The sequence below is a fragment of the Pseudonaja textilis genome, chromosome 5 (assembly GCF_049901715.1).
Source record: "Pseudonaja textilis isolate UNSWEBS1 chromosome 5, rPseTex1.2, whole genome shotgun sequence".
NCBI lineage: Eukaryota > Metazoa > Chordata > Lepidosauria > Squamata > Elapidae > Pseudonaja > Pseudonaja textilis.
Window position 1 is genome coordinate 6,840,574 of NC_141994.1, and position 26,860 is coordinate 6,867,433.

Below are 26,860 nucleotides of genomic sequence, written 5' to 3' on the forward strand. Positions count from 1 at the left end.
TCCAGCCCCTCCCAAAATCCCTCAGGTTAAGCAAAAGTGAAAGCATGCAAAGAATTCAGCCCCCTTCCACCTGCAGAATGGCAGCATCCCATTGGGGACCTGACATGCTGCCCCCTGAAAGAGACATCACATTAAGCTGTAGTTGTCAGATTTCATGTCATTGTTTGGTGGGGTCGAAGTTCCTTCCTCTCTATTGGGCAAGGGGGTGAACTCTTATGACCTCCATCCTTTTCAGAGCCATTTCTTTTCTATAAGGTAGCAGCTTCGTAGGCTTCGTAGGGTCTGGTCCACTCTCTTCACTGGGCAGCTGGTGTAGTTGCTCAGCAGCTTAGTGGCCTTTTCTGCCATACTTGAAGTCAGCGGTGGGGCATGCCAGCTGGATTTGCACTTTGCTTGACTCTTTCTTCCTCTTAGGGGGTGATTTCTTTCAGGATTTGTGGCCAAACGATACTTGTTTCAAGTCTGGTCGATTTCCACTTCCTTGGCCAGCACAGACCAGTTGTGGAGGCGGGGGGGGGAGCTCACAACCCATGTGGCGTACAGGTTATCCTTAAGCCCATCTTTGAAACAGCTCACGAGGATGTCTTCCTGCCAGTCGAGACAGCACACCAGGTTATGGAATTCCTCTGTATATTCAGCCGTCAGACTGTTCCCTTGCTGGGGAGTCTTTATGCAGTCTCTGGCTTTATGGCCAGCTAAGGCAGCTTCAAACTGCCTCTGAGACCTTGCTCCACCTTTGAACGTTGGGGCCCTTGACATCTCTTGGCTGAAATACCTTAGCTGCAGCAGTCTTGGCCGGGGTGGCAGACACCACGGCTGTGATATTGAGGGATGAGAGTCTCCCTTCCTACTCCTTGGCTTGGCTCCAGAAGCCACCATCACTTGACATCTGCAGCAATGCCTCCCCTGCTTTCAGGTTCTCGAATGCATCCATCATGCAACACATGGCTTGCTTCATGAGGAGATCAGCATGATCGGGTTCATCCCCTTCCACCTCCTCCTCCTCTTCCTCCAATTCTTCTTTCCAGTCACATTGGCGGCTCCCTCGGATGAGGGTGACTCCCTTGGTCCGCCCCTCCCAAGTCATCTTTCTTCCTGCCGCCGATGGACCATCTGGGCTTGGCTGATTTCCCCAGGCTTGTAGCTTCCTCTGTCCATCCTCCAGCCTTTGTTCCTTGATGAGTCTTACTGGAGGCTTTCCCCCAACATTCAGCTTCTTCTTGGATGCTGCCTTGGGTGGACATGGTTTGCATGGTCCCCATGGTAGGGCTGTGTGCTTCTCCACGTTGACCACTTTGCAGATTCTGCCTAATATAAGGACCTACCACAGCTCTATCTTCTCAAGAAAGTGTGACTCTTCAAATGGTAGCAGTTCAAAAGGAAATTTTTACTGAAAGAAAGTGATTACAGAATCTGAAACGCCCATGCAAAACATCAAGCTATTTTTTCCTCTTCAAGCCTCACCCAATCCCCTAGGAGCCAATAATATGCCGCAAAGGCATTTTGAGAAACTCTGAGGCGTTAACTTGATAGTTGTTCAATCTCGGGGTATTGCAACCTTGGTTAAGCTGGCTGGGGCTGGGAAGAATCCCATCCTTCCAGTCCCTCCCCAAAATGCCCAAAGTTACAACAAAAGAGAAAGCATGCAATGAATTCAGCTCCAGCAACCTGCTCCCTCCAGAATGGCAGCAACCAGCAAGGATATAGTATTATTATTCGTATCACAGAGAGTAGTTTATTTAAGGCCATTTTGTGAGCTAATGAGATTGAACCAACGGGCCTGTGTCTTACAATACCAAATTGTCATTATACTGTCTCGACTTTTTAAAAGTCAGCCTAAGCTATGTGATGATTAGGTCAAGTTCCAGAATAGATATAAGAAATTATTTCTGTTAGCTTCCAACTGAAGGGAAATTGAGCTGCAAAACTTCACTAATACTAGCATATTCTTTAAGTTTCTCTTTTTAAGTCCAAACACCAGAATACGTACATGGAACTTTACTGTTCTCTTATATACTACTCCCACTTGTTATGAATACAAGGAGTAATAGAACAGAGATTAAATTCTAATAGAAAGAGCCTTAACTTGCATAAAATCTTGAGTACATAGAAGCAAGCTCCAGTAAATAGAGATATTCCTCAACGTATGACCACAATTGAGCTCAAAATTTATGTTGCTAAGCAAGACATTTCATTGAGTTTTGCCTCATTTTCTAACCTAAGTGATCAAAACGCTCCGGGACACCGCAACCATCATAAATATATTCCAGTTGCCAAGCATCTGAATTTTAATCACATGGCCACAGGAATCCTTCAATGGTTGCAAGTATGAAAACTGATCATAAGTCACTTTTTTTTTTTCAGTGCTGTTGCATCTTTGAATGGTGACTAAACAAACTGTTGTAAGTCGGGGACTACCTATATTACTTATTGCATTTTGAATAACAAGTTCAAGTAAATATATTGTAGTGGATTGAAGGGCATGCAGACTATTTGATGACTATGGGCTGATCTATTGTTCTTGCTTGCAGTGGTGTGAAAATGCCCTACAGTTGTTAGGAATAACATAGGTTACCTAATGTAGTTTGGGTAAAATAATATATATAAACTATGATTGTAAGTTTAAGTGTGTGTCACTTTAAAACTGCAAAGCATGTAATTTTGGGTGCGGTGTGAAACCACCATAAGAGGGAGCAAGAGAACCTGACAATTACTGGATTGCATGGATTGATGGTTTGTTAACTGCGTGTTTCCCCTACTGCTGAGTTGCTGAAGGAAGAGAGGAGTTTTTTGAGTTCTTCATATCTCTACTGCGAGGAGATATATTACTGGACTGATATTTGTAAGTTTACTGACCTCTCTTTTTCGACACTGGAATTTGCAACTGAATAATCCCTGGATGGACTGAACTAGTGAATGATATATGGACTGTTTGACTATGCTATAACTCTTACTAGAATAAACTGTTTAATTAGCACTGTGTATCTGTTTTACTGAGTGTAAGCTACAAAAACGTTTATCTCACATATTTTGCCTGCCTGACTGACTGCCCTGCAGATCCTGCTAGGGTGTATCCCTAACAACAGTCATTTAGCATCTCCAATCCATCCCTAACCCGCCACCATCGGCATCTTCTTCTTCCAGTTCAAAAGAAGTACCTCCCAGCTTCCTCTTACCTAAGTGATACCAACTGGTCCCTCCGAAGTGCATCAAACCAAAGTGACTGTGGGCAACCTAATATGATTCCTGGTCATCGGTTTGTAAGACCATCTTCCTTTTGGCAGTGACAAGAGTCAGGGCTTTCCCACAGTGATAACAAACCCTCTCTCACACACACACTTGCCAACCCACGGCTAGCAGCAGTTGTGGGAAAAGAAGAATGAGAAAGTCTTTTCGGCACCAGTTCTCATGGCACCAAAATAAGCTGCTTCTCCACAGTTGAAAAGCCAATTTCCCAACTTCCATTCCCACAAGGTTTGACCTGCTCTCCAGTCCGCATATGCCCATCCTTCCATCTTAGAACTGCTTTTGTATACACTTATCTAGTGGTCTTCTGGAATACAGCTTTACTCTAGGGCTGCTGGCTACAGAGCCAGTTCCATATTTTTTTCCCTTGTCAAGAGGAAGAAATGGGGGACAGCTGCTTTGGTTCCACAACTCCAAACCCAATTCCATGTGTTCTCCAGCAGAGAAAGTGTTGGTAAAGACCTCTGGGTCTTCTGCTGCCACTTACTGGCACCCTAGGAAACATTCCTCACCCCACCTCGTTCCTTCTCCAATTTCTTATGACAAGAGAATTGCCAAGACATAATGTGGTTTGACAGTGTAATCAACACTTCTTTAAGATAGCAAGCTGTTCTGGATGACAGTACTTTACTGTTGCTTTGGGAGAAAGCCCTATTGTTCTTAAAGCCACTTTAAGACAATGTGGGATGCAGGTCCTCAGAGTAGTAGGCACTATAGGAACTGGTTTTCTGACTGGCTGCCAAAGCTCTGAGAGAAAGGAAACCATATGGTGACGTTGGCAGGGAAAACATAGCCATTGGGGAAAGTTTTTTTTTTCCCAATGCTACTTTGATCTGTTGGATAACATTGCCTTTGTTTATATTTTCTCTCTATTTCCTGATTTAACAGCGGTTAAATTTTTTGTATATTTATCTACTCCTGAGGTAAAAATAAAAGTTACCTTTGCACATATGTGCTAGTCGTTTCAGGCTCTAGGGGGCATTGCTCATCTCCACTACAAAGCTGAAGAGTCAGCGCTGTCCAAAGATGTCTCCATGATCATGTGGCCAGCATGACTAAACGCCAAAGGTGCACGGAACGCTGTTACCTTCCCACCAAAGTGGTCCCTATTTTTCTACATGCTTTTACTGCTAGGTTGACAGAAGCTGGGACAAGTAACGGGAGCTCACTCCATTACATAGTGCTTGGGATTTGAACCGCCAAACTGACGACCTTTCTGATCAACCACAGTCTTAGCCACTGAGCCATCGTGTCCCTAAATCTCCTGATTTAACTGTGGTTAAGTTTGTTTGTATATTTATCTACCCCTACTAGAATTTAATTCTATCTTAGTATCCAAGTATGCTTGTTAAAATAACATGTAGGGAGGTGCTATGGAGTATTGGAAAGTGGGCACATGCCATAAGCAGGTACTAGAGAGAGGGCAGCTGGGTGCATGTCAGTCGCAGAGTTATGGATGGGTACTGAGGACAGGCACTAGGGAATGCAAGAAGATGTACAGGTATCATGGGAGAATAGGCACTACGGAGCACAGTGCCATGGGGCAAGTGCTAATAGGTGCTAGAAACCTTGAGCTGGTGAAAAAATATTAGAGTAGGAGCAACTTCCTGCCAGCTTCCCCACTGACTTTGTTTCTTTTTTTAAAAAAAATATAGTTTATTAATTTTACAATTAAAACCAACCGACAATACATACACAAATAAGCTGAAGAAAGAAAAGGGGAAAGGAAAGCAAAAAAAAGAAAAATTTAGAGAAGAGAGAGAAAGGGAAATAGAGAGAAAAAGAACAAGAAGAGAAAGAAAGAAAAAGGAAAGGAAGAAAGTCAAAAGCATTCTTATTTTTTACAGTTTGCATGGTCTTTTTTCCATAACCTTAATTTGTGTCATGTTCACACACCTGTTCTTTGCTTATATCGCTGCCTCATTGTTGTAGGTTAATATTTTTCTCTTATGCCTTATAAAATATAATTTATCTTTGGTCAATCCAATTATACCAACATTCCCAGCTAACATAATATAGTGAAGTATCTTTGTTTTTTAGTGCCAGAGTCTTCTTGCCAACTTCCCCACTGACTTTGCTTCTAAGAAACTACAAGGAATGCTAGAAATAACAATCACATGATCATGTCTTGCTGTAACATTGTAATCATTTGCCATGACCATAGGGTGTGAACTCTGAGGACCCATCACAAATCCCCCTCATTCGTCACCATTGTGACTCTGACCTGTGGCCTAACAAGTGGTTGCAACTTGAGGACTACCCGTACTCTTCTACATATGAATAGAACAAAGCTAAACAAATTTACAGCAAAAGAGCGTGTCCTATCAATACAGCCCTTCTGAGTACACAGTGGAATTAATGCATTGGTCAAAACAAATGGGAGAACAGACTGAAGCTTTCCCCCTGCCAGATTTGTAAACTGAACTAAATCAAAGACCACAACTAGCCATCATTTAGAAAAAAAAAGCAATACGGGAGCGAAATCATTATATCTTCAAGATCAGCTTAGGAGAATTGTTTGCAGTAAATGGGGGAAAGTCATCACATAATCATTTTTAATGGTTTTTTTCCTCCTCAAAATATACAATCTTTCTTATAGTAAACATTTTTAGTACTTCCTCTTTTCTGTCACTGTTAACAGCATTACTAGAAATTAATTTCCCAAGGCACACCTTGCACTTTATTATTGCTTTTTTATTTCACTGATCAGTGATCAACATGCGGGCAATATGTCTCATAGGCTGACTTCACAATAACATATGAGGCAAGCAAGCAAGCATTACCAGAGGGGAAGTGTGAAAAAACATCCCATAAGCAAAAAATCAGTCATTCCTTTTATGTTCAATATATTGGCTGATGTGATTCATGGCTAAATGAGAGAAGAAAACGAGATCCTTCATTTCGGTGGTTTTGTGCCTTATAGGAAGGCTGCATAAATATAACATTGTGCAATTTCTATGGTGAGACTTAGTCAAGAACTTTGTGCTACTATGAAGTGATCTAAGAGTTTTTTAAACCACTTGTTTCTTTCAAAATAAAAGCACTTAACAGCAAGAAAACTTAAGTTCCAGTGTCTTTTTCTTTCTTTTCTTTTTTCTTTCTTTCCTTCCCTTTGTTCCTTCTTTCCCTCCCCTCCTCCATGTGCAGAATGAGAAAATTCATCATAACAAATTAATCAGCATTTCTCAAAGGCAATATGTTCTTATCTCCAACCTACATGACCACCTAATGTTACTGTATATACAAATAAAGAACAAATGATGAAAGCTGCCTTCTCTTATTTTACCCACAATCCCTACTGACAATATTATTCTGTCTCATCAGTGTGGTTTCTAGGACTATACCAAATTAATTGGGTGAGGCCTCTACCATTAATTAAAAGGGGGGAGCTCAAAAGCATCAACTATTTAGCATTTGTTATTGCCTCAAAATCATTCAAATAATTTCCTCCAAATAAAAATAATAGATTGAGATTGAATTGTCTTGACCATAGGCAAATCCTAGAATCTTTGGAGCATCTGTGTGAGGGAAAAATGACAATGTGTAAAATCTCATGCTCATTATGGCTTGGCAGTGATGAACTAATGAAAGGTTCTGTCAATCATAGTCATGCATTGTTGACCAGCAAGTATTAAACCAATAAAAGAAGATCTGCATAAAATGAGCGATGTGTCAATAGGTTTATTGACTGAAATTACCAGTAATCTGCTCCTGTTGCAAAAGGTCTCAGTATTACATGGCAGGATAGATTGGGGCATGTACAAATAGTCCTCACTTAGCAACTACTCATTCAAACTTACAACAGCCGATTGAGAAGACTTCGGGACAATCCTTGAAGTTGCAGCCATCACAGCCTGAAGTTAAGTGATTGCTATTTGGGTGCTTGGCAACTATTACACAATTATAATGGTCAGTGTCATATGGTCATAATTTACAACCTTCTCTGCCAGCTGCCAAAAAGTGAAGTCAATGGGAAGCTAGCAGGAAGTTGCAAAGCATGATCATATGATATAATGCTTAGTGACCATGCACAATTCACTTAATGACTGGAACCGAAACTGCTGTTTCAAGTCAAAATGGTCATGTGGTTTTTGCTTAGTAACAGAGATCCCAGTCGCAATTATATACATTAGCTAAAGACTATCTGTATATTATTCTCATGTATAAGGTAAATAAGAAACTTACAGGATATAGATGTTAGGAATGATGAGTGTGTGTTCTATGCAATTATACGTACAAATTTCTATCAGCAAAATTGCCGTTTTCTAGAATGAATAAATAAATAATGGGCCTCTCTAGAGGAGATGAAAGAGCAAGGATAAGATATCTATGCCCTCGAGAATTGGTGAAAGATTCACCATCATTTATATCTTTGGTCATACTATGTGTAATTGAGAGTTGTAGTTTAGCAATACTATATATGCAGGGCCTATCATTCCCATGATATTCTAGAGCAATTTAAATATACAACACATGCATAGGCACACATTCTTGAGCATAAAGTACTCGTTATCATTAGTATTTGTATGAAGAGAGACAGTTTTGATCTAGTCATTAAGGTACCAGGGTAGAAAACCAGGAGATTGGGAGGTCTAATCTGCCCAGCTAGCTGATTTTGGACCAGTCATACTCTCTCAGTCATGAAGTCAGATTTGGGTGACAAATCAGTTTGGTCAATTCCTGTAGCCCAATGTGTCAATACTTGGTTGACCTGAAAATATATGGAACCCTGCACTTGTGAGAAAAACTCTAGAAAGGCAAAAAAATGTATGAAAAAAGCCAGTTTAGAATAATAATTAAAGGTACTGGGATAGAAGTCAGAAGACTGTGAGTTCTATTTCTATCTTAGATTTATGTATGTGGTCATCAGGGGCCAAGATTGCTTGGAAGTCAGGCACTGATGCACACACACACACATACACACGCACAGATACCATAGGAATCATATTCACTTTCACATTCTTACCCCATCTCTTTCCTTTCTCTCTCATATTTGCTTGCCCTATTTCTCCCCATACTCCTGAATGAACTGCTTTGATATCACAGCCTGGATGATTACCTCCCTCTCAGTGGTTGCTGTAGCCTCAGCTCAGAAAGGCATGAAAGGCCTTGAATTTCATTGTCTATGAGTGCCCACAGTTTCTCAAGAAAGGAAGAAGCGTAGAAATACTGACTAAAGAATTCTCCGCATTGTCTTCCATCTTCATACTTGCAGCTTATAAAGGTAAGGACATGTTTGTTCATTTACAATTTTTAGTCCAATGGACCAAGCTGGGAACGAAGTTAAGTCTATTTTTCAAAGACTTACATTTATATAGTTAATATACTCAGGAGTCAGACATTAGCAAATAAACATGAGGGTTTAATGAGGTATTAAAATCCCTAGTAGCAGATTTTTAAAATAATCCAAGGATAACCAAACAAGTTAATTGGACAAATGTTAATACTGGGCAAACGAGAAAGAAGCCAGAAGAAAATGAGAATGGATTGGAATATCTAGCTTCCTATTCAGAAGAACAACCTAAAACGTATTTGTAAATATTTCACATGCTTTTCCTAAACTCAGTAACAAAGATTTCAAGGACTAGAGATAATGTAATGATGGTGATAAGGTTGAATAATTCAATTTGGATTCTGTTTTTACATTGCAATGCAGTGTATGGATTCAGTTGTCCTCTACTTCAGCAGTGATTAGAGATGCTATAGTGTACAGAATAAAATATTTAGAGAAATAAAATAAAAAAAACTGACATATACGATATGCAAAACATTCCCAATTTTTTAAAATTGTGATTTCCCACCAGCTAACAATTTCTTTTAACACACAGCATTCTCAAAAATTATTTACTTCCAAAACAAATTTGGAAGGAAAAGTTGAGCCAAAAACCTCCCAACAGCCCTGCTTTTTTAGCCTAAGATTACTATTACTCCAACTGTAATTAAAATCTAATAAAGCCTAGGAAACTTGCACACAGATCCCTCTGGAAGATACTAATTTTAGATTTGATTAAAATAATTGAAACTTGAATTCTTGAGTGCCAAATCAAAATCTGGTTTCTTTTAGATGCCTGGTGAAATATGTTTTCCCAAACTGGGAAGGGAGGAGGAACCATTCAGAGAAGAAATTAATGTCAGCAGATCCTTAGAAAGAAATTTGTTCCACAACAGATAAGCTATAAATGAAATTGCAACCTTAGGTCAACAAAGGAAATGTAGCTTTTCTCTTCAGGGAAATCAGTGGCAAACTAAATGTTTCACTCATTCTGGAATTATTTGTTCAGATTTAAGATAAGCACAGATACAATCAAGTTGTTTATTTACAGAGTGTCTTTTTTAAAAGTAAAGGTTATTTTACAAAAAAATGCATATATTTCCACAAAAGTATGGTGCTTCCTTGCCTGCCTTATATATAAACTATATACTTTATCATTTTTCAACTTAATGATTTTTTTTAATTTTTTATTATATTTTAGATTTTAAACCTGCCTTTTTTCATTTTTATAAAAAATTACAGGCAACGAACATACATAGTATTCTTTCTTCCTCCTGTTTTCCTCACAACAGTCCTATAATAAGTTGGGTTGGGTTAAGGAAGAATAATTGTTACTCAATCAGCCATGCCTAATTCCTAATATTTATCCATGTATTCTTGCATAATTGAACAGAAATGAAGCATCTTTTCATCTGTCTCAAATCTAACGTGTCTTGTGGAAAAACACTTTTGTAAGCAAAGAGGGGATTGCTAAAACAACCCCAAATCTATATACTCAATAGGGTTTTATAGAAAGTTATTCAGTATTGAGGTTTTCAGAAGACCCTGAGGCAATTCAACCCAGAATTTATGGCATGAATGCAAGCCTTAGCTGCAAGACACACAAATCTCTGGATTTTATCTGATGCCCTCACATATTTGGCTCTGTCTGCACATCCAATCATAAGAGAGCCTAAAAATTAATACAGCAACACATTTATTATACATTTTTGGTCTGGCTTATTACAAAAGAAAGTCAATTTACATATTCACTGTAAAATGGTAAGATTAGGCCAAGGCTAAAGTAAAAACCCTTCACCTGTCCATTAAGGGACTGCCAGTGCTTATTTGCCAAACATTTATTTTTCACCCATTTTCTTGAGAAAGGTTATTATTGAAGAGATCTGTATCATCATCTCTTCCTAACAGATTTTTTTTTTAAGATGCTGAGACTTTGGAAAGAGTGGAGAGAGCAACTAAGATGATTAGGGGCCTAGAGACTATGAAAAAGAGTTGTGGGAATTGGGTATGGTTAATCTAGAGAAAATGACTGAAGCGACATGGTAGCAGTGTTTCAATATTTGAGAGGCTGCCACAAAGAAGGCCCAAACCTATTTTTCAAAGCATTAGAAGGTAAGACAAAAAACAATGGATGGAAACTAATCACGGAGAGAAGCGACCGAGAATGAAAGAGAAACTTCTTCACAGTGAGAACAATAAGCCTTCAGAAATGGTGGGTGCTTAATCAGTAGAGGCTTTTAAGAAGAGACTGGACAGCCACTTGTCTGAAATAGTGTAGGATCTTTTGCGTGAGCAAGGAGTTTGACCAAAAGACCTCTAGGGTCCTTTTCAATTCGATTATTCTGTATTCTATTCTGTTGGGTACAATAAAACCCTACTTTCTTATGTCGCTTTTTAAGAAAAACTCCAGTAAGACTTTCACACACATTCTGTTTTTATCACACAATGATACTTACTTTTATTACCTAATTAAAACATTAAAAGTAGCAAGAGCACCCAACAATGTGGAATATAGAGCACATTCAAAGCTTAATCGGAGCCCTGCTCAACTCTGTAGTATAAAGCAAATGGCTACAGAAAGATTATGTCTTTCGTATGAAAAATGTCATTTTCCATTCCATTGAAGAATATAGACCAGGGCTGTCAAACTCCCAGCCCACGGGCCGGATGCGTCACATGCTGGCCATGCCCACGCCCAGTTAGCGAAAGGGGGAGAAATCCCAGTATGTCACATGATGCCACCATGACGACTGAGTTTGACATGGACTGATATAGACCATTTCTGTATCTGTAACAAGCCAACATAGTCAGAAGTATGGATTCCATCAAGATTTGGCTTTTGCCATTTTTTTAAAAAATACTGTATCAGTGGGAGCTGTGTATAGCCAATCTGTCCATCTTTGGAAACAGTTAATCTCTTTCTCCATTCTAACTGGTAACTTAGTTCTGTGGATAAAGGTACTTTCAATGTCAGTATCTAGCCCAATATGGCAAAAATAAACACATAAATGGCTCTAGCACTTCTGCTTTTATTCAACAAGACAAAATCCATAGGACAATTAGGTTAGGATGAAGTTTATTTCATTAGATTTTTAGACATAAGTGACATCAATGATTTTAAAGGTTTGCAATAGCCTTTATTGCAATAACAGTATTATTGTTTGAGACTGAATCCATTTAGAGTTGCATACAAACAATTGCTGTATAGCAAATTTCAGAGAAATAAAATGAAGGTTCTACAATCGTGATAAATAATGTACTGGAACTGGGTATAGATATAGAAGTAAAAATGTGGTACTTTCCTTGGAAGAGAGCTAAAATAGCTCACAAATCATCATCACACAAATAGCAAGAGTGAGAGACAAGAAGCCATAGAATTGAACGAAAGGTAGAAAAATTATTTTAAAAGAACTTCATTGGTGCAATACAAAAAGAGCTCAAGATTACAAAAAAAGTACCTATATTAGATAAATCAAATCACAGAAAAAGACTAAGAAATTAGTAATGATATTCATGTGATTGTCTCACTTTACCATGCAGGATTTCATGCTATTATCAGAACATCGCTGCTATATAATAGAAAACAGTTATTGCTGTCTATAATGTTCAATATTCAGGAAAAGAGATTGTTCTGAGATAAGCTAATCTTGAAAGAGTCACCCATGACCATATTCTCATTGAATTAAATGGAAGTTTAATCATTCACTGAAGCTTGGAGGGCTGACCCCCACCAACACAGATAGCCTATTTTTCTCTCTGAGATTTTAATGTTCTACTGAAATGCCATTATGTTAAACACCAGACTATCTTAGTGAGAAAAAACAAACAACACAAAATTGTCCCTGTAAAAGAAGGGAATTACCATTATTACCCTGCTTATCCCATTTGCTTTTATTTTTAGATCTGCTAAAAATAATAAAAAGGAAAGCAGAACTATAAACCTGTTCTTTGTACTAGCTCAATTTCATAGCAATAGTGAAATTAATTCACAGGTGTTCATAAAGCTTAACATTGCAGAAAGGAAGAAATTATTAATTATGCGGTCAGCAATTTAAACTATACTTCACTGTACTGCTTCAGCACATTCTCCTATTAAATCAACAAGGCTTATGCAAAAAAAAAATTCATTAAACAGGCAAAACATTAGTGGTTCCAACTTAATGTATTTTGCAAAGGGCTTATGGAAAAGACAGTTCAGAGAAAAGTAAATGGGAATTTTTTTAAAAAAAAAAATAGGCTCCCCAAAGCTATTGCTCTGATATTTATACTCCTCAACAATTTCCTTGGCAAATGCATGGCTTCCTTCGAGAAAAAGATCTAACAATTATGACATAAAGCTTAATGTTCAGTGTATGCTAACTTCTTCAACTAAACGGCCAGGTTTACAGTTAGCCATTTTATTAACACCTAATTTCTTTCCTGATCTCCTGGTCATTTTGAACAATATTAGATGGCAGACAAAAACACCCAGGCATGCAGCCTCCAAAAAATCCCTTAGTTTTAAATTGGAACGTTCTCAGAAGGTTGTGTGGCGATTTTTCTTCCCAAAGTCTTGGAAAATGTGTGCTAAAGGACTGTATTATGGAAGCTATACGTGAGACTCCTTCCCTCCTTTTTTTTTGATCTTACACAGCTTTAGTTTCATAGATTTAAAGAATCACAAAACAAAGATAACCAAGTACCATACATGTTGAATATATTTCCATAAACATTGCAAGTATCTGACCTAGCATTTCAGTAGAACATTTCATATGTACGGCCTCCAAAGTATTGGATCCCAATTCTAATGTCACAAATTTCACAATAATTACTGTGACAATATTAGACCCTACATGACAATCCTGGGACTCTGACTCCATTAAATTGGAAAGTATTAGCTAACTAGTTTTCCAATGGACTATAATCTCTCTCCAATTTTTTTCTCCCCTTTCCTCATTGTTTTCATTTTCAAGGAGGTGGCAACCCACTTTCATAACTGTCCTCAATTCCACGTACGCTCCCCCACACAAGCTGAAATCACATCCGTTCAAACTGAGTGGCAAAAAAAACCCAAATTATTGTAGCATGATTTCACATTATTTAGGGTAGGAAGTAAGCAGTATGGAAATAGGAGAGATTGGCCTTCTGGTTCAATACCCTTCCTTATTTATGAAGTCACATCCTAAGAATAATTATGGCATGTCATCTTGCCTCCAAATTACATCGGTGTGATCTCATATTCTTGGGGTTGTGTGCAATGCGTTGTCTGCCAAGGGTCACTCCAGGACAATGTGCGAAATCCAAACTATCTCCTTTAGCAAACAGATTCCGCCTGACATTAGTAACTTTTTACTGAAAATATTGGAGCTGCTACATTATGAAGCAAAGACTCGACATAGAGTAGGGGTGTCAAACTCGTGGCCCACGGGCCGGATGCCTCACATGCTGGCCCTGCCCCCGCCTGGTTTAGCAAAGCGGGGGAAAGTCCTGATATGTCACGTGACACTGCCGTGACGATGCAAGCTTGACACCCCGGACACAGAGCAATCAACTAGGTAGTCTAGCAACAATTGGGACTGCCAATTCAGTCACTAAGCACAGGTGCTTTGTTGCAAGGTGGTTGCAAAGTATGTGAATGGCAATCACATGATCAACCGTCATAAATGTGTGCCTGTTATGAAGCTCACAAATGACTATCTCATGACTGCTGGACGCTGTGACTCCTGTAAAGGTGAAGATTGATTGCAGAGGGTTCTTTTAGTACCAAACCTTTGAATAGTTGCAGCATGAGGCAATTAGTAAGCAAGTACTACCATATTTCAGACTATGCCTCCACTTACAGCCTTACACTTATAAAAAATATCCCAAGAAAATAAATATGTTTTTGTATGGCATATGATTGTCTAGAGAAAAAGGGCAATTATAAGTTGGATACTAGCACATTGCGAAAATATATCAATTTGCCTTTTAATAATTGTTTTATATTTTACGGTGGCTATATTTTCTGGGTTTTTTTTAATCATACTAGATATTCTATGAACAGCATCAGCCATGTGATTTCAATGTTCAAAAATATTCCCATTGTAATGTTGCAGATTTCACTGGACTAGAAAAGGCAACAGATTTTTCCACTGTAAACTATCATTTCTTAAATGAATCATTCCTCTTAACTTCTTCTTCGCTTCCTCTTTTATCATTTCAGGTGTTAAGGAAGATACAAAGTGCTGGCTCTTTCTCTTCTGGTGGCCTCAACCAATTGTTAATTGATGTTGTAGTGTGTCTTTATTTTTGTGTCTCCATCTTCTTTTGGGTCTGCCTTGTGTTCTTTGGCCTTCTCCTCTTACACTTCAGAATGTGGAGCTTTTCTTGAAGTATCGTCATGCATTTTCCCAATCTCTCCAACCATACATATAATTTTCCCAGCTACCATAATTTGTTCAACAACCGTTCAGTTATGAAAGGGCTGAAACAAATGACACTTAGACGGTCCTTGTAATTCCCACTATCACGCTATCCCTGCAGTCATGTGACTCTGAGCCAGGTGCTGATTGCAATTATACTGTTGCAGCAAGTTGCAATCACAAAGGGAAGCTGTTGGGAAAGCATACGTTGTGATTGCATAAGATCCTTGCTTAGCCCGTAGCATCCTCGCTTAACCATGGCAACTGGGACTGCTTGCTATGGCTGAGCAATGTCATAATATGATATTGGGCTTTACAACCATGTTGCTTACCTGTGGGAATTCTGATCCCAATTGCCATCATAACCCAAGGACTACCTTCTCTCTGTGTGTGTCTCTCTCTTTTTTACTTGTCCGTAGTACATCACTTTTTATCACTAAAGTGAATATTAGTCAATGACTGTAACAGAATGCATCAATGACCTTGCATAAAGGGTGGAAGAGAAAACAATCAGACAAGAGAGGTACGAGTCCTCGGTTGCTTAAGAGTCAAAGAAAGAAACTTAGGAAGCGCTCACCCTAATAGATCAAACAGTTAAAAGTGGAGGCAGGAAGTTAGTGCCTTCAGATCTCTTGCAAGGTTTTGTTAATATAGTTTTAAAATAAAGTAGAATTTGTTCACCTTGTGTTTCCTATATGGTTCACAGGAGGCTTATGTAGGTCAGAGAACACTGCTTTATACCTGATATGACATGCTTGGCCTATATTTGTATTATAACTGGCATATATTAATATTATCTTTTAAAGAAAAACCTGAATGTCATTTATCTTACACTGAATTAAATGAGAAGGATTGAACTTTTCGAGTAAATCCAATTTCATAGGTGCTCTAATTCCTCAGTTCTAAAAAATAACAAAAAACCAAGAATGAAAATAAAAAGGGCAGACAAATCTTAACATTTCAACTGTGTTTTCTTTATCCTTCAGTTAATCTGGTTTTACTATAAGCTCATCGTCTAAGCCACTACATTTTCTTTATTAGTGTGATGAATGAATTATTGATTCCTGTTTGCGCATCTTCACATTACAACAGTAAACAGCTCATTTAACAATTAGTCAAGAAATGTAGTGTATTTAGGAAAAGATCATTTATTTTTTGCTTATCAGTTGAGCCAACAAGAGCTGTTTTTTAGGCTCCTAGGAGTGAAATATTGTTGGTTAAGAGCTTCAGGAATGTCTAGGCTTGATTTAATGAAGTTTGATTGCTCTACACACAGTGTACATGTGTTTATTTCCAGATTGTGTTAAAGAGCAATCACTAGGATATTTGTTTTCTTCTTCACTGGCATTTCAAATAAAAGAGGAAAAATAGAAAGGACTACATTCCATTGGCTCATTTTGTTGTTTCTTTCATTGCCCTGCAAAAATACTATATAACAAACATTATTCTGAGACTTTCAAAAACAGAAAAACCCACTGGCTTAAAATTTTTGAAGGGCTTGTTATGGAAGGGATAGGATTCTGACTGCTGCAGAATTATGTGGAACTATTTCTTCTTCTTCTTCTTCTTCTTCTTCTTCTTCTTCTTCTTCTTCTTCTTCTTCTTCTTCTTCTTCTTCTTCTTCTTCTTCTTCTTCTTCTTCTTCTTCTTCTTCTTCTTCTTCTTCTTCTTCTTCTTCTTCTTCTTCTTCTTCTTCTTCTTCTTCTTCTTCTTCTTCTTCTTCTTTCTTCTTCTTCTTCTTCTTCTTCTTCTTCTTCTTCTTCCTTCTTCTTCTTCTTCTTCTTCTTCTTCTTCTTCTTCTTCTTCTTCTTCTTCTTCTTCTTCTCCTTCTCCTTCTCCTTCTCCTTCTCCTCCTCCTCCTCCTCCTCCTCCTCCTTCTTCTCCTTCTTTTGCAGCCAGCAAACCCTCTTACTCTTACTTTGTTTGTAATCAACTACTATTTTAAAGATCTTTTTCAGCATGCATTGCTGACCAAAGAAAAGAGTAAATCAAATGCAAGCACATTGGTGCTGTTTTCTAGTTTCATTACTGTTCTTGCTTAGTGCGCCCCAGCTAAAGAACATGGAGGGCAAGCGAGGCTAACTGAATTTTGAGATTGAGCAATGAACTCACTCAGACTTTATGGGCCCTGGTAACAGTCTGATAATCTGTTGCCCCACCACCCTGTGGAGCATTCTCCCCCTGGAGGTGAGGCAGGCCCCCCGCTCTTCTGACCTCCTGAAAAGAAGTTAAAACATGCTCCGTAGCTTCATATGGGAAACCCAAAGAAGCATGCAGTCGTGGGATTGATTGGTGGCCTGATAGCCCTCCCTTTGCCCGTTTGATTAATTTCTAACGGATCTTAATCATTCTTGTCTCCTTCTAAAAAAAATAATCTTGAAATGGTAATTCTAACATTTTAATTTTTGCATACTGTTTTTGTGTTCTGACATTTTGTTGTACATCGCTCAGAGTTCCTCTTTAAAGGAGATATAAATAAATACAAATAAATAAATCTTATTCCTGTACGCTGGTCCCTGCCTTGGTAAAATCTGAATTGTGAATACAGAACATGGCTTAGTCCAGTGGTCCCCAACCACCGGGCCCCGGACCAGTACCGGTCCATGGATCATTTTGTACCGGGCCGCCTATTTTGCTTGGGCGCCGCCATCTTGTTTCGACGGCGCTTGAGAAAGTGCTTCCGGGTGAGCTTGCCGGTCATCGGTTGGAAAGCGCCGCTTGGGTGCTGAAGGAATCCTTGCGCCTTAGTTTCATCGAAGGGGGGGGCGGCTTCAAACAAAGAGCCGTTTTGATGGCGGTGGAGTCTCGTGTTACTCAGGAGGAGATTAAGAAAGAGCCCGAAAAGCCCATCGACCACAAGAAGGTACAAAGGAGGAGTTGAAGATGGCGGGGAGAAGTGGGGGACGGCTGGCTGGCCAGTCGCTTGGCTCACCTTGCCTTGATCATGCATGCTGATGCCGGTACCGGGCCATGGATCATTCTGTGATGCCAGTACCAAGCTGTGGTACAAAAAAGGTTGGGGGCCACTGGCTTAGTCCACAGGTTGGCTATCAGCATGCCTTTCATAGCTCATTGCAATGCACGTAGACCAAATCATTGGGCTCTTCTTAGATGGGAGGTGGGGACCAGAAGATTTGAAAGGGCAAAATGTTGGGCTTTGAATGTTGTAGATTTTCAGACATTAAACATCTTGAACCCTCTGGCTATTGGAGCATACCCCTAGCATGTTTTATGAAACTTAGGCAGATCCTTGAACCTCTAAAACCTCTAAGACTAGGGCACTTGTTTTTAATGGCAATGACCATTAACAAGTTATTTTTTAAAACACACACATACACACACATACACAGAACATTTCTTCAATTGAACATTAAATGACACATCAATGAATAAAAAGAAATCTTACCCATACAAGCAAGAAAAGGTTTCTTTTTACTGTTCCACAATACCCCAGCATTCCAATAATGATCAGAAAACAGCAGACTGCAATCATGACTGGATGGACAACTGGAAAATAAGTAGACACAACTGCCTCCTCCACTCTGAAAACAAATGAAACATAGATCAAGTTTATAGAGTGGAGTCCAGCTTTCCTACAAAGCAATTTAAAAAATAGTATTCATCTGGGGAAAGTATGCAGAAATTATTTTTTTATTAAAAAGATTGTGTTATCAGGTGGTAATGCCCTTTTAATCTAAATGGAAACTATCTATCTATCTATCTATCTATCTATCTATCTATCTATCTACAGTATCTATCTCTAAAGTTGCTTGCATTCATTATCTAGTAATTAACTTTGGAATAGCAACTAACACTGCTACATCAATTTGAAATATGCACTGTGTACATCAAACTGCTTTGAGATAAGTAAACTGAGTAAGGTATAAGCTACAATGAAATCTCCCAAGAAACAGAAGATTAAAGAATCTGAGAAATTGTTCTGAGAACAGTTCCAATTCTCACCACATCTTTGTTAATTGTCAGAAATGTGTACAATAGAGTTTAATGTTTGCTTCTGGAAATGCAGTTCTGGTCCACAGATGACAGAGGGAAAAGTGAGCTAATTTTCTTGAATTTTTTCTTTGCAAGTCAGTCACAATAGAATTTCCCTGTTTAGATGTAGTATATTTCTCTAATTAGCACACTAAATAAATCATTCAGGAATGACTTTTGCCAATGCTGCATGCTTCTGCAACACATTTGTCTAGCAACATTTAGAAAATTGGACTAGGTAAGATTTGGTGTCAAACTGCACATTATTTTAATGATAAAGGATGCAACACTTTTTACTCCTATGTGCAGCAAACACATTCTTCTCCTCAGTTTTGGTAGAACAAATTATAGCAGAGTAAATGAATGCCCACATAAAGGACAAAAATAAGACTTGAACAATTTGAAATGACGCAGGAAGAGAATCAGAAGATCACAGATCAAAGGGTTATGATGGGTGCCAAATACATCACAGACAGAATGAAGCAGAATTTTATTGCAGGTATATGTTTTTTTTAAAGGACATGTTCCACCTACTAAGCAACTCTTATTTATTTGGAACTTCTGCTGTTATAACTGTATGGTAAGTGAAACTTTTATTCTAAAGTTGTCTTTTCTAAATCTTTGTCTTGAATCCTTGTTTTAATCTCTTTAACCTATTCATTAAAGAATTAAACATGGTTTAAGTAGGAATATAAAGAAACATTTATCTGAAAGTATCCTGACATTTATGATATCAGTAAGGAACAAGAGGTTGGCTTGCTTCTGATTTTGGGCTTCTTTGGCAACAGATTGAAATCTGCGATTGTGCACGGTTTCGATCCATGCTCGCTGCTGGAGCGCCCCGAGTTGGCTGGATTCAGGACAAAAACCACCCCATAGAGGTGAAGAGGAGGGAGACTGCCAGCAGGGTTGAGGAGAGCCGCACCTCTCCTCCTCAGCTGGCCATTACTCCCTTTCCCAAAGGCAGTTGCAGTGGTGGTCAGAAATGGCCACCTCAAAGAAGAACCCGACCGGAAAAGATTGTGCAGGAGGAAGATAAGAAGAGAAAGTTTTGACTGACTGGGTTGAACTGAAAAAGCAACAACATAACGTACCCTGGAATTTGAACTATAAAGAATAACATTGTTCCCAAAGAAGATTTTTGAAGCGGTGAAGGAGAGAGGGAAGGGAAAAGATTTGGGGTTTTTTCTTTCCTTCCCCATATTGACAGCTAAGTGACTTAAGTAAGAAATTGGAAAAAATTCACTTTGACATTAATAGGCATTTAAGCTAAAAATAAAATGCCAAAGGGATAATAAAGATTTTTGGATATTCAAAAACTTTTAAAAGATGGAAAGGAGAGAAAAGGAAAAAACAGAAGGGTGGGATCTGAAAAAATAGAGATCACCTGGAAGTAAAAGGAATTAGCAGTGAAACTTTAACAAGATTCCTAAAAGATACCTTTTAACTGAAACTTTATAACAAGATAACAGAACCCCAGGAAGAGAAAGTGGAAACAAGAAACAAGAAGAAACAGCTTTGGATTATTTGGATTACTTGGTGATTTTTGGATTTTTGATTATTGGATTTAAATGACTAAAATCAATCGGGTGATTGTTTAAAAGTGTTTAAAATGGCATCACTCTTTGGAAGAACCCAAAAATGGAACTTAAAATACAGAAAGAAAATGCACAAGAAGGAAGAGATTTTTTTGGCTTCATATTTCAATTTTTAGAAATGGTTTCCTGTCTCATGCACAGAGGTGGATTTGTAGCTGTGCAGATGCAGATAGATAATTCCACAAAACATCCATAACAAAGTATATTTATTGGTACATCAGGTATCTTCATGATTCACATTTGTGATGAAATTCTTCTATAATGACCAATCCTTTGTATATCAGCCTTGCAGATAAAAGATGGTTATTTTCCTAACCCATCTCGTAGCGATAAGCTGCTTATCAGTTCATGAGTCCAGGCAAGAATGGAGGAAACCTCCCTAAACCCTTCAAGCGTCAATTTAGTGACCAATCAGGACTGCAGATGTGGCCATGTGACATGAACTACATTTCCCAGGATACCTTTAACTACATTTACCATGATGTATTCCCTTAAGGGGACAGCTCACAATTCCTATGTCACTATCCAGCTCCCATAGACTGGCTGGGACAGCACAAATGGAGATCTTGAACTATGAGAAACAACAAGAAATGCTTGAAGAACAAGAAGGGTGGGACAAAGAAGAAGCCATCTTTAATGATCAAGTAATTCTATGTGGTGGGGGAGGAAAGGGGGGAAAGAGTGAAAAATTTAAGATCTGAAAAAACAACCAAAAAAAGAACAGTTTGAAAACAATTACGATATTAGGAAGAAACAGAAGAAAGCATTACAGAAGAGAGAATTAGAATTAGAGATACAAGGGGTCAAAAAGGGGAGGGAGAAGAAGAAGGGGAAGAAGGAAAAGAAAAGAAGTTATAAAGGACAGAAACAGGATATAGAGAAACAGGGAAAACATGCAAGGATTAAAGGTATAAGCCTATTTAGACGACATAGAGATAATGGGTGAAAATTAACTGAAAGAGAGGATTCTGCAAGGGTATATAAGATAGCATTGTTATTTTAGAAATAGAAATGAATTTAGAAAATATGAAACAAGTGTGATTAAAGTGATAGATAAAATACTTATTGTAATGTAATGGAATGTTTGTTAATAAATGAAATAAAGAGAATGAGAAAATGAAATTAGGAAAGGATGGTAACATTTTAATTATTATTAATGATTTATAAAAAAATATGTGAAGAGAAATATGAAAAAAATATGGAAATATTATAAGTGTTCCTAAGGAAGTATAGTATGATATTTAATTGAAAAGAAATGTTAAAGATGTTAATTAATATTAATGGAAGATTGTAACTAAAATTAATAGTTGAGCTGAATTGGAATAGAATAAGTATTTTATGTATTATTATGATTATATATATATATATATATATATATATATATATATATATATATATATATATATATATATATATATATATTCTCTTTAAGAACTTAGTGTGTATTTTAAGAATGTACCAAGCAGAATTTGATTGACAAAAGTTATGTGTTATAAAATAGAGGTTAGATATTGGATGTTATAATTGTAAAGGCATAAACTGAAGTTTAAATAAGATTTGAATGGACAAAAATTAAAAGATACAAAGGTGTCATCAGTACTCCAATCAGTAACTACAGGGGAAAACCTGTTTAATGAGAAAAGAAAATATGAAATTGAAACAGGACAGACAAAACTATGAACATAATGATTAGAAAGATACTGAAACTTAGAAAAAGATATATAATTGAATTTAGAAAGGAATGGTATAATTAAAAATAAGGTTGAGAAAACTAAGGGAAGGGAAAAAATCACTGAGAAAATGCTAGAATAGTAATAAGATATGGAATAGAATACAAAGATGAATATGAAATTGAGTTTGTGTCTGTATGGAGAAGTGATAACCCGGGATGATGCTATTCTCAAAAAAAAAGATATTTTATTTGTATTATGTTTTGTGAAAATCCAAATAAAAATTTTTACAAAAAAAAAAAAAAAACATCCTAGGTACAGCGGGACTTCCAAAATTAGTAGGTCTGACTTTTCAGTCATTAAATGGGAGAAAAGAGTTGAAGTAGTCTGTGTTATTCTGATTCCATCTACTGTCTTTCCAGATTTCTGTAGTCCATGGCAGTTGCAGTCAGCATGGCCAATCAAAGCTTAACTCACCACTCCATCTACCATCTCAGGGTGCTCTCTACCATCTCATCTTATTACTATCTGTGTGGAGGAAATGAGCACAATGCTAAGCATCTATTACTCTTCAGTGCCTGGAAATGTGTTAGGCTTTAAAGGCTAATGAGATGAGAAGTGGAAGTTCAAGCTCTATTATAAGATCACATTAACAGAATCTGGCAATCTACTATTCCCCTGTCTTCCCTTTACACTCCAGAAAACCGGGGGTGGGGGGAAGCTTCCGAAACTCTTCCCACACCTTCCACCTTCTGTGAACGGAGGTATCTTTTATAAGTCAATTTCCCAGTGTGTGGCTCTTCTTTTGTCTCCCAAGTCAATCTCACCGGCCATTATAAAATGCCTTCTGAGATGTCAGCACGGCCCAGAAGCATTCCTGTAAGAGGTTATGCTTGGAGTTGATATTTTGCTTTCTTGCATGCAAAGTTTCCCGTTTATTTATTTTTAAAAAATAAAATGTTGAAAATACTATCAGGAATGGTGTCAGTCTTGGCAGGAATCCAGGAAAAAGGACAGAGGAATATTGGCAGTATGGAATCCTCTTTGGAGAAATCGATCCATATCTTTGCTGAATCCTTCTGCTCAGATAGTCGATTTAAACTGATCGGACATGCCTACCTTGTTTCTGCAGTTAAAGTGAGAACGTTATTCAAGTAGTCTCTCATCCAAGCAGAGACGCATAACACAGTGATGGACATCAACTGAAATAAAATAAGGATTTTCGTTTAGCACATGCAAGATAGAACAAGCTTAGTTATTTATTCAATGTTATAAGCAGCATTCTATTGCATTAAAAATTCTCTAAACGGCAAAGCGCATGTGTAGCGTTCGTACTGGACTAACCCGAAGTTTTCACTCCAGTCCGTGTTTCTAGCGGGAACACGGACCGTTCCTATTGGCTGACGCCATTTGACAGCCGGCTATAAAAGGAGCTGTCAAACGGCATCAGCTGTTGCCGCCAGCTGGCTGCCTTGTTAGCACGGCAGCCGCGGCAATCCGTTATTGTGGCAATAAAGTTACAGTTGAAGTTCGCTCCGAGTTTTGCCTCAGGTTATTACCGCCGCTCTACAACAACATGTATCATTAAAGTACAGTCCTCTAAGTAGAACAAAAAAAAAATTTCAAGATTAAAGCCATGCATCTCATTCTCCTGCTTGTAGGCCATAATAAGCTAAGGGAATTCCTTTTTGGTAGAAGAAATGGACGACACCAGTAATGGATCTGTGTGGTCTCATGCCCTCTATCTACAATCCTACTTAATCTTTACACCCACCAGGTTTCTTGTCCACCTGATCTTTAACTTTAGATTCATTTAATCAAAAACAAGACTAACAGAAAACAGGCTTTCTGCAAAGAATCCAATTCCAGCATCACTTTTATTAAGGCTATGGGATAAACTGGATCTTAAAAGGTGGTAGATAAATGCAACAAAAAGGAGGCAGCAAAAAGAATGACGCGAAAAGGTTGCTGTAGAGAGAAGAAAGCTAGGTACGCTGCATAATTTTGGTTTTGCTTGCCACCCCACAAGGCAGGATGGCACAGCCAGGGGTGGGATTCAAAGAGCCCAGCAACTGGTTCGCTACCCGGTTGCTGGGTGGGCATGGCCATGGTCTACCGGAACTTCTCATTTCCGGCTTCCAGTGGGCCTCCAGAGCCTGGGAGATGGCCGTTTTCACCCTTCCAAGGGTCCAGAGGCCTCCCCCGTGCCTCTGGGAGTGCAAAAGCAGCCTCTAGGCTCACTGAAGCCAGAAAGAGGCCTGTTTTGCCACTTCCGTTTTTTCCAGGAAGACCATTTTCACCCTCCCAAGGGTCCAGAAGCCTCCCCTGGGCCTCTGGGAGCATGAAAACAGCCTCCCCCACAGCCTCTGGAGGCACTCTGGAAGTCGGAAACACGCCTGTTTCCGGACTTCCAGAAGAACCATTTTTCTCCCTCCCAGAGCTTCCGCACAGACTCTGCACTTACCTCCATCGAAAATGGGCCGTGTGGATACTCCTGGGAGGCGAGGGGCAGGAGGGGAGGGGCCAACCGGTCATTTGAAATACCAGTTCAGCGAATCAGCTAGAACTTCAACATCCAGTTCACCCAAACCAGTCTGAACCGGTAGAATCCCACTCCATGACACTTATGGGGATAGAGATAGCCAGCTGCAGGGTTTCAGCCCCCTGTGGCCGTAAGTAAAGTTGCCAAAGCTTGATCCTGTGACAGGGGCTGCAATGGCGATAACTTTGGCCATGGATCATAAGTGCCTTCATTCATCCCTGTTGTAATTTTCAACGGTTGCTGAACAAATATTCATTAAGTCACAGACTACCTATATGAGTAATCTTTCTATTACTATATTAGCAATCTTTCCCATGCTGAGAAGGAAATATTCCTTTTCAAATCAGGAAGAATATAGACTGGGATCCACTGATAAGATCTCAATCATCTGGACGTATTAAGTCAATTTGCTTAACAATACGGTAACCTACCTTCCCTATTTAAATTAGGCTGTTTAGATCAAGATTCCATAGCTTGAGACAATCATAAGTGTGAGAGCTCCGTTCAGTTGCGCTATTTCAGACAGACTCTGGGGACACAGTAAGTTCTGAGAAAGACCGTTCTTCCTTCGTAATCTTTGCTACAGTTGAACTTGAGGTTCTAATATAAAACCGGAGTAAATCGAAGAGATCTATTCAGTCTATGCCTGGATCTATCTATCATTTCAGAAAATGACATTTTAATCAAAGTGATGGAATTAAACATTCCCAGATAAGGTAGTTTTCATCAGTTTAAACAATAGATGATTCTTAGTTTTTTATATGAAAAGAGTCATTTTTTATAGGCATTCATTATAAATAATGATTTCTTTTTCTTAAAAAAAAGGACTGTAACAGAAACATTCCTATTGCTCAATGAACAATGCACAAGTTGAATTGCATGTCAGGATTCCGGCAGTTACTCCAATTAAATCATGAGTCTCAAGCGAAACTTCCAAAACTTCAAAAGGATTTATTGGGAGTTAACATGTCCGGACCTGCCTGGGTGGAGCCGACTGTGAGACACATTGTCACCCTTGACCCTGGTTTTTCCCCACCCCCTGGGTGTATCATAATTCATATTCTCCAATGACATACATCCATAGAGTCATCAATCATGTTCTCCAGCTAGGATTGTGCACAGCAGAAACTTCAGTCACCTATTTACTATCTTTGAAAACTATTTATGGAATGCACTTTCAATTTGCAAGCTGCCGCACTGCTCTTTCAAACCCCTTTCCTGCCTTCCTTTCTGTTGGCAACTCTCAAAAGACCATAGAAATATTTTATGAGTTGACATTTCACACAGAAAATATGTTTTAAAATCTCCCCAAATCTTTTTTGGGAATTTGGGGAAATAAGGAAGACTATTGTTTTTTTTTTCTTTAAGTTGCATATTATTAGGAAGTAGAAAGAAGAGAAGGAAGGGAGGAAAACCAAGGTAAATGTAGTATTAGACTGGGACAGGGAGAACTCAGAGGAAAATTTATCTTTAAAAAAAAGAATGTGAAGGAGATAATTCAAGTATCTTATGAGAATAATCTTCATTTAGCCATGTTATTTTCACAGAGTATTTTATTATTTACTTATTTATATAGCTGCCTATCTCAGAAAGCAAGTGACTCTGGGCGATGTGCAACAAAGCTAAAAAATGGTTTATAAACAAACACCAAATCAGTATTATAATTCTTATAAAATATTAAAAACTATAAAAAAATAAATAAAGGGATGTCAATAAAAATGGAGCCACCAAATCGACTCACCAGTCCGCCAGGGTTCCCTGACTGATAACACAATCAGCCTTAAGGTGATAAGTGATAAAGCAAGCCTCCCTTTAGGGGGAGGCCATCCCATAATGCCTAGAGTCTGCCAATGTAGCTCTCTACTGGATGTGGTGGGGTGGGCAGATGCAATCAAGCAGGAAGAATCCCTCAGATAACCCAGTCCCATGCCAAGGAGGTCAAAAGCAGCAGCATGAATTGGACCGGGAAACAGCCCAGTAACCAATGAAGCTTGAGGAAGAGAGGTATAATGTGTGTTCTGCAAGAAACGCTTATAAATACCTCCACAAAATATCCACATAACTAGAACTACCTTATATAAATGTTATAATCTGCTAGAGTTAGATGATCGTGAGATGGGCAGCATTTAAATTTAGTAAAATACATCTAATAAATATAT

At 38.5% G+C, this 26,860-nt stretch overlaps 1 protein-coding gene across 8 annotated transcripts in view; it reads right to left on the bottom strand.

The window, feature by feature from the left end:
- TSPAN12 (tetraspanin 12) overlaps positions 1 to 26,860 on the bottom strand; it is a 62,858-nt gene that overhangs the window by 21,134 nt on the left and 14,864 nt on the right. For all 8 annotated transcript variants that reach the window (XM_026713113.2, XM_087934053.1, XM_087934056.1 and 5 more), the window contains exons 3-4: positions 23,279 to 23,361; positions 18,305 to 18,440 (exon numbers count right to left, since the gene is read on the bottom strand). In XM_026713113.2, coding sequence (XP_026568898.2) covers positions 18,305 to 18,440; positions 23,279 to 23,361 — 219 coding nt within the window. The remainder of the gene's footprint in view (positions 1 to 18,304; positions 18,441 to 23,278; positions 23,362 to 26,860) is intronic.